This window comes from Saxophila tyrrhenica (genome assembly GCF_035928015.1).
Source record: "Saxophila tyrrhenica strain CCFEE 5935 chromosome Unknown scaffold_5, whole genome shotgun sequence".
NCBI classification, from domain to species: domain Eukaryota; kingdom Fungi; phylum Ascomycota; class Dothideomycetes; order Mycosphaerellales; family Extremaceae; genus Saxophila; species Saxophila tyrrhenica.
Window position 1 is genome coordinate 1,094,273 of NW_027041737.1, and position 11,704 is coordinate 1,105,976.

The 11,704-nt window shown below is 55.0% G+C and overlaps 8 protein-coding genes across 8 annotated transcripts; 5 read left to right on the forward strand and 3 right to left on the reverse strand.

Annotated features, from left to right (window-relative positions):
• Positions 1–205: 205 nt before the first annotated feature.
• Positions 206–811, forward strand: LTR77_003834 (uncharacterized protein; the record flags this gene model as incomplete). Its single annotated transcript, XM_064801089.1, has 2 exons — positions 206–587; positions 636–811. The coding sequence occupies 2 exons, from the start codon at positions 206–208 to the stop codon at positions 809–811; spliced, it is 558 nt and encodes a 185-aa protein (XP_064661040.1).
• Positions 812–1,800: 989 nt separating this feature from the next.
• LTR77_003835 (uncharacterized protein) lies at positions 1,801–2,857 on the forward strand (the record flags this gene model as incomplete). The annotated part of the gene is made up of 2 exons (XM_064801090.1): positions 1,801–2,600; positions 2,674–2,857. The coding sequence occupies 2 exons, from the start codon at positions 1,801–1,803 to the stop codon at positions 2,855–2,857; spliced, it is 984 nt and encodes a 327-aa protein (XP_064661041.1).
• Positions 2,858–3,011: 154 nt separating this feature from the next.
• On the reverse strand, positions 3,012–3,900 carry LTR77_003836 (uncharacterized protein; the record flags this gene model as incomplete). Its single annotated transcript, XM_064801091.1, is given in 3 exon segments — positions 3,012–3,722; positions 3,734–3,810; positions 3,861–3,900. The coding sequence occupies 3 exon segments, from the start codon at positions 3,898–3,900 to the stop codon at positions 3,012–3,014; spliced, it is 828 nt and encodes a 275-aa protein (XP_064661042.1).
• A 769-nt stretch (positions 3,901–4,669) lies between these two features.
• On the forward strand, positions 4,670–5,599 carry LTR77_003837 (uncharacterized protein; the record flags this gene model as incomplete). Its single annotated transcript, XM_064801092.1, has 1 exon — positions 4,670–5,599. The coding sequence occupies one exon, from the start codon at positions 4,670–4,672 to the stop codon at positions 5,597–5,599; it is 930 nt and encodes a 309-aa protein (XP_064661043.1).
• A 581-nt stretch (positions 5,600–6,180) lies between these two features.
• Positions 6,181–7,230, forward strand: LTR77_003838 (uncharacterized protein; the record flags this gene model as incomplete). Its single annotated transcript, XM_064801093.1, has 1 exon — positions 6,181–7,230. One exon carries the CDS (start codon positions 6,181–6,183, stop codon positions 7,228–7,230), a length of 1,050 nt encoding a protein of 349 aa, XP_064661044.1.
• A 345-nt stretch (positions 7,231–7,575) lies between these two features.
• On the reverse strand, positions 7,576–8,881 carry LTR77_003839 (uncharacterized protein; the record flags this gene model as incomplete). Its single annotated transcript, XM_064801094.1, has 3 exons — positions 7,576–7,911; positions 7,967–8,800; positions 8,855–8,881. 3 exons carry the CDS (start codon positions 8,879–8,881, stop codon positions 7,576–7,578), a joined length of 1,197 nt encoding a protein of 398 aa, XP_064661045.1.
• A 344-nt stretch (positions 8,882–9,225) lies between these two features.
• USB1 (poly(U)-specific 3'-to-5' RNA exonuclease) lies at positions 9,226–10,187 on the forward strand (the record flags this gene model as incomplete). Its single annotated transcript, XM_064801095.1, has 2 exons — positions 9,226–9,469; positions 9,610–10,187. The coding sequence occupies 2 exons, from the start codon at positions 9,226–9,228 to the stop codon at positions 10,185–10,187; spliced, it is 822 nt and encodes a 273-aa protein (XP_064661046.1).
• A 16-nt stretch (positions 10,188–10,203) lies between these two features.
• On the reverse strand, positions 10,204–11,532 carry LTR77_003841 (uncharacterized protein; the record flags this gene model as incomplete). The annotated part of the gene is made up of 5 exons (XM_064801096.1): positions 10,204–10,505; positions 10,556–10,737; positions 10,796–10,980; positions 11,052–11,176; positions 11,241–11,532. The coding sequence occupies 5 exons, from the start codon at positions 11,530–11,532 to the stop codon at positions 10,204–10,206; spliced, it is 1,086 nt and encodes a 361-aa protein (XP_064661047.1).
• Between the last annotated feature and the right edge of the window lie 172 nt (positions 11,533–11,704).

Sequence of the window (11,704 nt, forward strand, 5' to 3'; positions counted from 1 at the left end):
GTAGGCTTTGTAACTCCAGGATAAAGACAGCCGAGCTTCCAACGCTGGTGCCGGTAACCATCTGGATTATTCTGTTAATGTGATAGTAAAGACAGCTCTGCACTTTATACTGATGCACAGCATAGTAGAAGCAGTAAGTCCGCGAGCCACTTGCCTCTTCTTTCATCTTACTTACCTCGCGCCACTCAGAAACGCCCACAGCAGCATGCCCTCTCAATTCGAAGTCAAAGGCAAAGTTATCGCCATCACCGGTGGAGGTGGCGTAGGCATAGGATATGCAGCTGCCGAGTTACTGGTCTCCCAAGGCGCGAAGGTCTCCATCGCGGACATCTCGGACAAGACTTTGCAGGAAGCAGAAAGCAAGCTCAAAGCGGCATCCCCCTCAGGAGAGTACATGACGGCTGTTGTTGATGTCCGCAAACCAGAGCAGGTAGATGACTGGATTAGACGAACGGTCGAGAAGTTCGGAAAGCTGGATGGAGCTGTCAATATGGCTGGTGTGATTCCGAAGAACATCAATATCGATCGCGTCGAAGATATGCCGGATGCGGATTGGCAGTTTGTAATTGATGTGAATCTGAATGGTGGTACGTCGGTCCTCGCTTCGCTTTGAGATATGCCGCTGATCAGGATAGTAATGCACTGCATGCGCGCCCAGATCAAGAACATGAACGAGAAAGGCAGCATCGTGAACGCATCGAGCGTAGCAGGCATCAGAGGCTTCGCGAAGAATGCTGCGTACACTGCGGCGAAGGCGAGTTATCCATACTCACTCATCGTTCATGTGCTGACGAGCGATAGCACGGAGTGATCGGCCTCTCGAGGTCGGCGGCGAAAGAGGTCGCTGATCGAGGGATCAGAGTCAACTGTATATCTCCGTAGGTTTTCCGGCTCTCTGCAAGATTTCAAAGGCCTGGCTGATAGGTACCAAACAGGGGCGTCATCGACACTCCCATGCATCGACAGTCGAACGAGATCAGAGGCGGAGATTCACCAGACTTCACATGGCTGATCAAGAGGAAAGGCCAGCCTGAAGAAGTCGCACAGCTCATCGCGTGGCTGCTTTGCGATGGTTCATCTTTCATAACTGGATCCGTGCAGGTACGTGAACAGTTTCCCGGACAGAATTGATAGCAGAGCTGATTACTTGTCTCCTATAGGTGATCGATGGTGGAATGACATGCTAGTGCGATGACAGTCGTTCCGAGTGTTGGCCTTGAAGCAGAGGGGCCATGGTAATCTTAGGAGATGAGTTGTGTGAAGATATCGGTCGTCTCCTTCCTGAACAAGTAGACTTCCTCGGATGTCGTTGTTTAAGGTAGATGTATTTGTTGGTCACAACGCGCGGAAGAACTGAACCACGCGTGCCTTTCAACACAGACCAGAGAGCGACCAAGGACCTTCGTCAGTCAGTCTTCTCTGTTCCGGTCGCATGCCTGCCCCTCTTCACCTATGTGCACAATCGCCGTGTAATCATTTGACCAAAGATATCTGTGATGACAATGTTGTTGTCGCAGGATGGTCCTAGCGAGCCTCGTCACCTCACGCTACCTCCTGCGAGGAGCAACGTCGGGGCAAGTCGGGATCTGGATGTCGACGCATCTCGCTTCGGACGCGACGTATTTGTGCATCCTCGTCCACGGCGCCAGAGCTGGACTGACTCACATGGGGCCATGGTATAGAAGAAGCAAATCAGAAGTCATGTCGCTGTTGGTATAAGCGGTCAAAATCCGTCCAGTGTGATTGCCAACAGGGAGAGCCCAACGACACGGCGGCATCAGTACCGACAATACCGAAAGAATGGCCCAAACAGGCCAGAACACTACCCTCTCCACTTCAGCACGTCTGCTTTGCTACCTAGGACCGCCATCAGTCGTGCTCGCCACCTCCTACATCTCACCCAAGACCGGACTGCTGTCACCGCTTGCCTTTGTTCCCACGGCATATGCTTACAGAAAATGGCGCGAAGTAAACGCCAGCGAGCCCTCGCGACGAGCGCCGTTGGAACCTTTGGTATGGACGTATGCACTGATGTGCACTGCCGGCATTGCCGCCGTCTCCGCCTTGCAAGCGGGTGTGGGATATGGTTTGGCTACACTCTTCTACGGCAACGGCGAAGGAAGAAACCTCTTCCTGGAAGAAGTGATGCGCAACACCGTAGCTGGCCTCTCTCCAGATTTTATCACTCGTCGAGCTGAAATGGCGTCCTCCTGGAGATACATTGGCTTCTATTCCCTGACCTGCTTCGCCGCTGCTGGGCTGGGAGAAGAGGTTCTGAAGTTCCTTCCGGTAGTCTATGCGCACCGTCGGTCACCTCCGAAGGAGAGAGAACCGCGCAATCGTGCGTACCTGGACTATGCTATGGCGGCATCTCTCGCCTTTGGCGTCGTGGAAGGGATTGGGTTCTTGTACACAGCCTGTGAACGTGGAAGCGAAAGTGGTTCGAAGCTCGCGCTCACTGTCCTCGAACGGCTGGTCCTGGGCTCATGCGGTCATATCCTCATGGCGGTGCTGTCAGCACTGAGGGCGACGCGAAGAGACTACTGTGGAGAAACGCATCTAAGCTGGTGGAAAGTACTTGGTCCCTCCGTACTCGTCCAGTAAGCAAGATTCCTTCGGGATTAAGGCCTTACGAATTGGATAACGCAGTTCGTCACTGACGATTAAATGTAGTGGCTTCTTCGATGCCGCCGCTCTCGCCTTCAGCTCTTACGAAGGCAACGTCGGTTGGATCCACCCCGAAAGTATCTCCACGACAGCAGTGATGCTGACGACAGCCGTTGGTGTATGGGCTGGTACTGCTTGGATGGTTTGGAGAGAATTTAAGCTCCTAGCTGCTCACGACAAGAAAGAGTAAGACCAAGCCTATGAAGGAAGTGTGGGCTTTACTCTGTTCGAACAAGACTCATGAATCATCATGTATAAGAGAACACGCTACTCTGCCTTCAGACGCACGGCCATCTCTTAGCACGCGCTTCTACATGCGCCGTTCTTCCAGCTGCCTTCCTTGATCAATCGAAGTCGCAATCCGTCACGATCTCAACGATATCCGATCTGTTGTACAATTCTTTATCAGCCGCAACCTTCGCCTGTATCGCTTCGTACGCCATCTTCCCGAGAATGGCACGAGCAGGCGGGTCAGGCATGCAAGCCAGCTTGTACATAGCCCTTGCACCTTTCGTCGGATCTCCCGGCTGCTTCCCATCCATATCATTGAAAAAGGCTCTCGCATCCAAATGATTATAATCCTTACTCTCCAGCTCCCCGACGACAAGTTTCGAGCCAACGCCAGGCGTACGGAGGGGCCCAGGCTCGACAACACAGAACTTGATATTCCACTCCGACTTCACCTCCTGCGCGACGCACTCCGTGAAGCCCGCAAGAGCAAACTTCGAAGCAGAGTAGATACTGACGAGCGGGAAGCTGAGCTGGCCGGAGATGGACGAGTTCATCATGATGAGGCCACCAGGTGGTGATTGCGTTCGCATGATCTCGAGTGTGCGCCGGGTTATTTCCATGGCCCCGAACAGATTGGTGTCGAACTGAGCCCTGATCTGCGACTCCGACAGTGTCTCGAATGGACCAGCTGCGCAGTATCCGGCGTTGGCGATGAGGACATCAATCCGGCCGAACTTAGAAACAGTTGCCTTCAGAGCCGCATCGACGTCACTATTGCTGGTTACATCGACCTTCAGAGGCAAAGGTTGCTTTCGCTCGCTCCACTGAAGCCCACGAGTGTCTCTAGCCTTCGGGCTGTTGCGACGACGTTCTCGCCTGCATCGAGGAGGACTTGAGTAAGCTCTCGGCCAACTACAGAAGGTGTCAGTCTCCGGCTATGGGAACAGATAATCTGGACTTACAGCCGGTGGAACAGCCGGTGACAAAGAAGATTCGAGGCATTCCGTTTTCACGAAGGTGGATCTGGAACTGGGTTGGACACTCAGTGCTGCTGGACCGCACTGTTCCGTGCCGAAACATCAAGCCTTTATACGGGTCAAGCAGCATACAGCTGGCCCCTTCGCACCCGAATTCAGTACTCAGGTCTACTCCACAGTTCTTCGAGGGCTTCCTGTTCCTGCAGTCAGATACGAGCAGAAGTACAGCGTCCCCATGTCAGAGGCTAACCCCACCGGGCGTCGTATTCGAGAAACGTCAATGCTCCATGGTGCCATATGTCGACCGCAGTGAGACTCTCATCAAAGAACGGAGTGGCCGCTCCCAACTTTCAATTACACGCCAATCGTTCTTTGCTTCATGGCTACACGCGCTCCACCATTACTTGCGCTTCTGCGCTTCGAAGCAGCCCTGGATTCATCAGCTCGGCTGAAACTGTGTTCCGAAGGGGCCAAGAGCGTGAATGGGCTCATGCTCTTTGTCAGCGCTTCTCATTCGCACCATCGTCCTCTCTTTCGGCTCTCCGAGATAGCAAGGTCAACGTCTTCTTGTGCGGTTGAATACTAGGCGTGCTGAGCAATCGCCGGGATGATCAGCGCTCCCAAAGACAGCCGACCTCGGATGCGTCAACAACCTCTCCACACGCGGGGACGGCTATTGTCGACCGCGAATGTAGGACAATGACAACGTCGGTATAGAAAGTCGTCGACGATGTTTCCTACGAATTGACTGGTAATAAAAACAACGAGGCTTCTGTTTCAACGATTGACCATCGATGTTGCTCAAATCAAGATTGAAGCCTGCAATCCTTAAGGGCTTCCGGACTACGCAGCATCTGGGTGCCTTGCAGCGTTCTATGGCCACCGTCTCGCAAAATGGTCACAACAAAGTACAGGTCAAAAAGATAGCCGGCTCTATCGGTGCCGAGATTCACGGTGTCGACATTGGCGAGCTCGACGACAGCGCAACGAAGGACATCAGACAAGCACTACTGGACAACAAAGTCATCTTCTTTCGCGACCAGGACCTCAGCCCGGAGCAGTTCCTGAAGTTCAGCGCTCATTTTGGCAAGCCTGTGGAGTACCCGTTCGTGAAAGGTATCGATGGGTATCCGGAGATAATCCAGGTTTTAAAGCGAGAGAATGAGAAGACAAATTTTGGCGGAGTATGGCACTGTGACACCCTCTACCTTCAAGAACCACCGATGGGGACGATCTTGCTCGCCAAAGAGTTGCCTCCGTACGGCGGCGACACACTCTTCGCCAACCAAGTCGCTGCCTACGATGCTTTATCCGATGGACTCAAAGCGACGCTCTCAACACTAACCGGCGTCAACACCTCAGCCAAAGCCGACGCATCGAAGACCCGCGAAGATCGCATCAAAGACTCCGGCCACAAAACCGAAGACCACGTCTCACACCACCCAGCAGTCCGCACGCACCCTGAGACGGGCGTGCCATCGCTCTACGTTAACATCGCGCACACCGAACGCTTCGATGGATGGACAAAGGAAGAAAGCGCGCCTCTCCTCAAATACCTGTTCGACCACCAAGTCAAGCCGGAGTTTACATGCCGCTTCAAGTGGGAACCCGGTAGTATTGCTTTCTGGGACAACCGAGCGGCGTTGCATAATCCGATCAATGATTATCATGGGTTTAAGAGGAGTATGCAGCGGATCACGCTTGCTGGGGATAAGCCACGATGAGCAAGGCTGGAGATAAGGTAGTGTTGCAACAATCGATATGCATGAAGCTCTGCGAGTTTCTGCCAGAACACCAAGAATCGGGACTCTCGCCAGGTGAGTTGTGGTCCGGAACATGCTGGTTGGCTGGAAACCATTTTCACCTACAACGAAGCAAACTTCGACCAAAGGTAAGCACAGTGTGAATATCTGGACGAGGGAGCCGGTGCCGGGATTGGCGTAGGGAGGAGGGATCCGGTGGCCTTCGAAGCGATTGCCTGAGTATGCTGAACGGCTGCTAGCTGGACTGTCTGGAGGGTTCAGCTGAAGGACTGGCGTGCAGTCTAGAAAAAAAAAGCCGCATACATCCGCTTACTAATACACGATATAGCGCTCTACGAAAGATCTGTATCCTACTACTCTTACCAATGTCTTCAAGCGCACACAACGTCATTCACTACTAACTCCCAGCTCGTCACCATGGTCGGCAACACAACAACCCTATTGTTCATCTTCGGAGACCCAACAAACAGAACACCTGCAAAAAACAGACCGGATAAGCAGGAGTTCAGGCCCAGACGAGAGCACAACAAGTCTCGAAAAGGATGTCTTCTGCGCAAAAGCGACATCTGAAGTACGATGAGTCGCTGCCGCAACGCTCATATTGCCATCGAAGACGGCTGCTGTGCGAGTACCCACTTCCGTCCAAGCCGTCCAACAATGCAGACGACGCTGGTACTGACACAACAGCCCACGCATACGACGGAAACGAGGCTATCAAGGCCAAAGTCCTCGAGATCCTTACTCAAGAAGGCGTGCCCTGCCCCAACACACCCTGGCCCAGCCACCGCCGCCCCAACGCCCTCGTCCTGATCGACCACTTCCTCACTCCCACATTAACCCCCTGGATCGGCTCAGCCCTCGCCCAAATCACGATGCAAGCCTACGCCCTCCGCTTGGCCATGGAAGCCCCTTACCTGCTACACACCATCCTGGCCTTCTTCGCCACCCACCTCAGCTGCCTCTACCCTTCAGAGGAGAAGTGGAGCGTAGCGGCTACCATGCGCTATTCCCTCTCCTTGACGCAGTACCTGGGACGTCTCATCGAGCAGAGTCTGGGGCCGGGAGATGCGGATGCGATTTCTACCGCTGCGGTGCTGCATACGATGCTTGCCTCCATCCACGAATCCCGGAGGACGAAAGCTTCTCCGTCAGAGTCGAGGTTCTGCTCTGCATGGCTGCTGTCGTTTCAAGGAACGCAGCTCCTGCTCGAGAGGACCGAACTGCGCGCTGCGTTAGAGCAGGGTATATGGGCGGACACAATCGCTGCTCAATCCGTCCCAGAACCCATGCTAACCCTCCAGCACCCCGAACTATCAGCCATCAACCGAGCCAACCTCGAAGCACTAAGGACCCTCCAATCCGTCATCCCCCTCACCGCCCCCCAGCACCAACACACCTACGCCCATCCCCTACAACTCCTCCCCACCCTCCTCTCACTAACTAACACCACCACCTGCGACGCAGTCTCCACCTTCATAACCTTCATCTCCCACCTCCCACTCGCCTACAACTACCTGCTCGAAGCCGGCGAGCCGGAAGCACTGCTCATCCTCGGCTTCTGGAGCGCTTTGCTGAGTAGACTAGATGTGTAGTGGACGGCGGAGGCGGCGAGGTCGGAGACGAGGCGGATTTGGGTGACGTTGGAAGCGAGGGGGGAGGGGAGGAGGTTTGGGGGTGTGGTGGGTTGGCTTGGGAGTTTCTGTGAAGCGTGAGTGCTTCCATGAGCCTGGAGTAGTGGTCGACTGAGAGGTGGGGTGGCAATGCTGGTAAGGAGAATATTGTTTTGACATCGCTATGTACTCGTCTGCCGTCTATGTTGCTTTTTCGTAACCCCATCTTCTACTATACAGTATATTACATGTCGTGCCGAGAGTCAGCAGCAGTCCGGTCGTCGGTGTCTACACGAGACGTCGAACCTTCGCATCATTGTAGCGATGCTACTCCTCATGCGACTTCCCCTTATGCCTCAAGCTCCCAATCCGGCGCTTCAGATTCTCAGTCTTGCTTCCCTCCCTCTTGTGGCGGCTGTTGCCAACATCCGCATCATTGGAGTTGGCAATCTCCGCGTCGACATATTTGCTGTCGTCGCCAGCGATGAGCACGGGGTCGCGGTCGTCGAGCGTGTCGTTGCGCTTGGCGGCGTGGTAGGAGTCGTCGATGCCGGCGCGGTCCTCCATCTCGATGCCTTGGTCGTCAATTTTGTGGGCTTGCATGGCGCGGCCGAGGGAGAAGCCGGGCTCGGATTGGCCTTTGAGGTCTTCTGGGTCGTAGTCCTGGATATGGTGTTAATTTGATGAAAGATGTCATGGGTATGAAAGATTAGCATACCTTTCCTGGCCAGCGCTTGTATCCAGCATCTCCGCTGCTGCCTTCATGCATCAAATCTGCACCTTCACGGTACTGGTACACCCTGCCGAAGCGATCCTGCTCGCCTGGAGGCACCACCGCTGTGCCATCCAAAGGCTTGTGCCGCTCAACAGCATCCTTAATGTTCTCGCGCGGCGTAGCCTTTAATGCCTCCTGGTTGGTGTTCTCCACCGCTCCGAGCGGCGCAGTCTTCGGGTTGCGATTCCTGCTCATGAGCGCGGCATCATACGGTCCTTCGTGATGGTACGCAATTCCACCAACGGCAGGGTCGAGCTTGTCGATCGAGTCTGCGCCGGGCATAGACTTCTTGTGCAGGTGCGGAGAGCGGTGGGCCTTTCTGCTATCACGCCTAATGATGTCCAAAGGCTGGTGAGACTTGTCTCCTGGGTAGCGTTCTTTCAGCGAGCTGCCTCGACGCGGCCTTGTACCACCAAGGCTAGACGTTGCGTCCTGGTAAGACGGCGGCGTCTGACCGTGGCTGCCTGCCCGGCGACGGTTCGAGGAGGATGGTAGGGAGTATTCGGAGAAAGCATCCGCGCGGTAGTCTGGGAAGCGCTCGCGGCTGCGAGGGTCGTTGCTGGCCGAACGAACGGAAGACTTGGCGCCGGACTTGCTCCCACTTGGTGGAGAGCTGTTCGTGGAGGAGCGGAAAGGGTTCTTGGACGATGTTGGAGAGGCATTGGCGGCACTGTTGGAGGCATTGGCGGGAGCCATGGTGCTGCCGAAGTGTGTCCCCAGGCCAGTCTCTGCGGATGGTTCGGGCTCATTGAGGGGATTGATGAGCGCTTCCGCGCCCTGTTGTCACGGTCAGATGGTGCCTCCGAGCTCTGGTTCGTCGTTGTTGCTTACCTTTTTCGAGTCGTACGCTTGTGCCATGGTGGTCAGTCTTCAGTCGCCGTCGCAAGCTTCACGTTGGTACTCTGTATGGAGATGAAGGAGTATACAGAGAACTGAGAGAAGTGACAGACAAGATGGAAAGCAGCGGATGCACCTACCTCGAGATACGCGTGGCCGGACGTACCTGCGTGGGCCTGCCGTGCAATTGCCCACGACGCCGACGTCACCGAGAGAAGGGACGTCCAAATTAACTTCTCGCACGTGCCATGAAATTCACGTCATCTCTTGAGCTTTTCCCTTTGCGCCCTCGCTATTGACGAGCGTGATAAGAACCGATATCAGGCTGCCATATTACTGGCATCCTGACATGACGACGCCGCGGAATGGCCTTGGTTGAATACTCAGACTCCGAGGGAGAGGATGCGCGGCCAGCTACTCCGCCTCAGAAGAAGCGTAGGTTGACGGGAAAAGGTGGTAACGAGCTTCCGCCGCTGCCGGCCGCCTTCTTGGATCAGTACTCGTCGACGGTGAGAACGAGCACGCAAGATGAGCCATCGCTGCATGGTGGGAGAAAGCGTGTAACGCCGCATGTCGAGGGTAATTGGCCTACGCATGTCTATTTGGAATGTAAGTCGGTGGACTGTGGTTTCTATTTGCTTTCCTTTCAAGCTGCCAAAACACTGGGCCAACTGTTGTGAACGAAGACTAATCCACTGGAGGGCACCCATCATCAACAGAGCAAGAGCTGCTCTCTCAATTGATAAAAGCCACCCGGCCCGAGGATTCGAAGCAAGCAAAGCCCAAGCCTGAGATCAACAGCCTCCTCCAGAACAACTTAGGCGTCTCTTTGCCGCTACACATCTCGCTCTCTCGCCCCTTGACCCTGAAGAACGCGCAAAAGGAGAGCTTTCTTGCTCATTTGCAGCACTCCATCACCGAGGCTGGCATCAAAGCACTTGCGATCATACCTAAAGGACTGGCATGGCACCCCAACGAGAGCAAGACCCGCTGGTTTCTCGTTATCCGGCTTCAGAAGTCACCTGAGCTTGACAAGCTCTTAGCCACCTGCAACAGTGTGGCAAAGGAGTTCAAGCAGTCGCTTCTCTACGTGGAGAAGGGCAAGCCAAAAGGCGATAAGTTCCACATCAGCATTGCGTGGTCACTGAACGCTCCGAGGACGAAGGACACGAGGCGGCATTCAGAGGCAGGCACCAACGAAGAAGAAGATATGGGCATCCCGTACGAGCTGATACAGCGGCTGTGTGAGCTCGACATCAACTTCAGCGAGGTGAAAGTCCGCGTCGGACAAGACGTCAACGTCGTCAGCCTCAAGTCAAAGCGATAACCCAACACCGCAGCTCCTACTCCTTGTTGAAATCAATAACAATCCTCCCCGCCACCTCTCCACGCTTCAGCTGCTGCACACTCTCCGGAAACTTGCTCAACCCTCGGACCTCACAGATACTCTGCAGCTCGCCTCTCCGCGCATACTCCAACGCCGCAGCCGCGTCCTGCATGTCGCCCACAATCGAGCCGGTGATCGTCAGCTTCAGCGCCGCGTAGATGAGCGGGTTTGCACCGACTGTTACGTCGGCGTCGGTGGGTGGCAGGCCGATGCAGGTGATAATAGCGCCGATGCGGCTGCCGATGTACGAGATGGAGTCTGTCTAATCTCAGCTTTGCGTTGGCGGCTCTAGTGAGAAGTCGACATACCTTTGTAAGTCTGCCACGCAGTCACCATGACACCGTGCGCGCCGATGCCGTCGGCGGTCTCGACGACTTTGGCCGCCACATTGGATTCCTTTTTGAAGTCGATGAAGACGGCGCCGCAGCGTTTTGCGAGGGCTTCTTTGGCGTCGCCGGTGTCGATCACGATGGGGCGCATCCCCATGGCTCTGACAGTTCCTGTCAGCTGTGTTGTGCGAGATTGGGAGCATGTCGAGGAGGACATACTTCGCCAACTGCACTCCTTGAATGCCGACGCCACCTCCGCCGCCTGGGAAGACGACCCATTTCCCTGCCTTCAGCCCGGAATCGGTCAGAGCGCGATGCATCGTGCTGGCAGCGCACATGATCGGTCCGGCGACTTCGTCAGGTACACCATCTGGTATTCTTGTGGTGTAGAGCGCGGGGCTGGTCTACGCCATCGTCAGTCAGACGTATCAACAACGAAGTCGCCGCCGCCGGAAAGCGAGTGAGCTGCACATACAATATACTGCTGATAAGTCCCGACAACCTCAATCCCCGTGTTCAACTTACTCCCACACCACTGCTCGATACCCGTCCAACACTGCTCGCAATTATGGCAAACATCCCACATAGGCTTCACGCCCGCTGTCAAAACAATAATCAGTAACTACCCCAGAAACGACAAAGCTTCACCCCACCAATCCCTTACCTCGATCCCCAACCTTCCACCCCTTAACCTGCTCCCCAACCTTCACCACCACGCCCGCCCCTTCGTGCCCGGGCGAGTAGACGCCGAAATCCTGCATCTGCTTCGGTAAAGGGAGGTCGTTGAGCATGTAGTGCACATCGCTCATACAGAGACCGGTGCAGTTGAGACGGAGAAGTAGCTCGTTAGGGCCTGGGCTGGGGACAGGGACGTCGTGGACTTCGAGGTGGAAGTTGGGGCCGGGGTTTACTACGACGCCTGCTGGGCAGGTTTGGGGGATCTCTGGTTCTGCCATTTATTGGGGAATGGGTTGGGAGGGCAGTGAAGGGAAGGTATGGTTGAACGGGTGCTTTAATCTTCGATGGAAATGAAGGTGGGACCTCCGACAAGTGAAGCGATGAGGACTGGGTTCGTGGTCTGTCGATGGAACGGAAGTGGGTATACGTATGGAGATATGAATACCTACC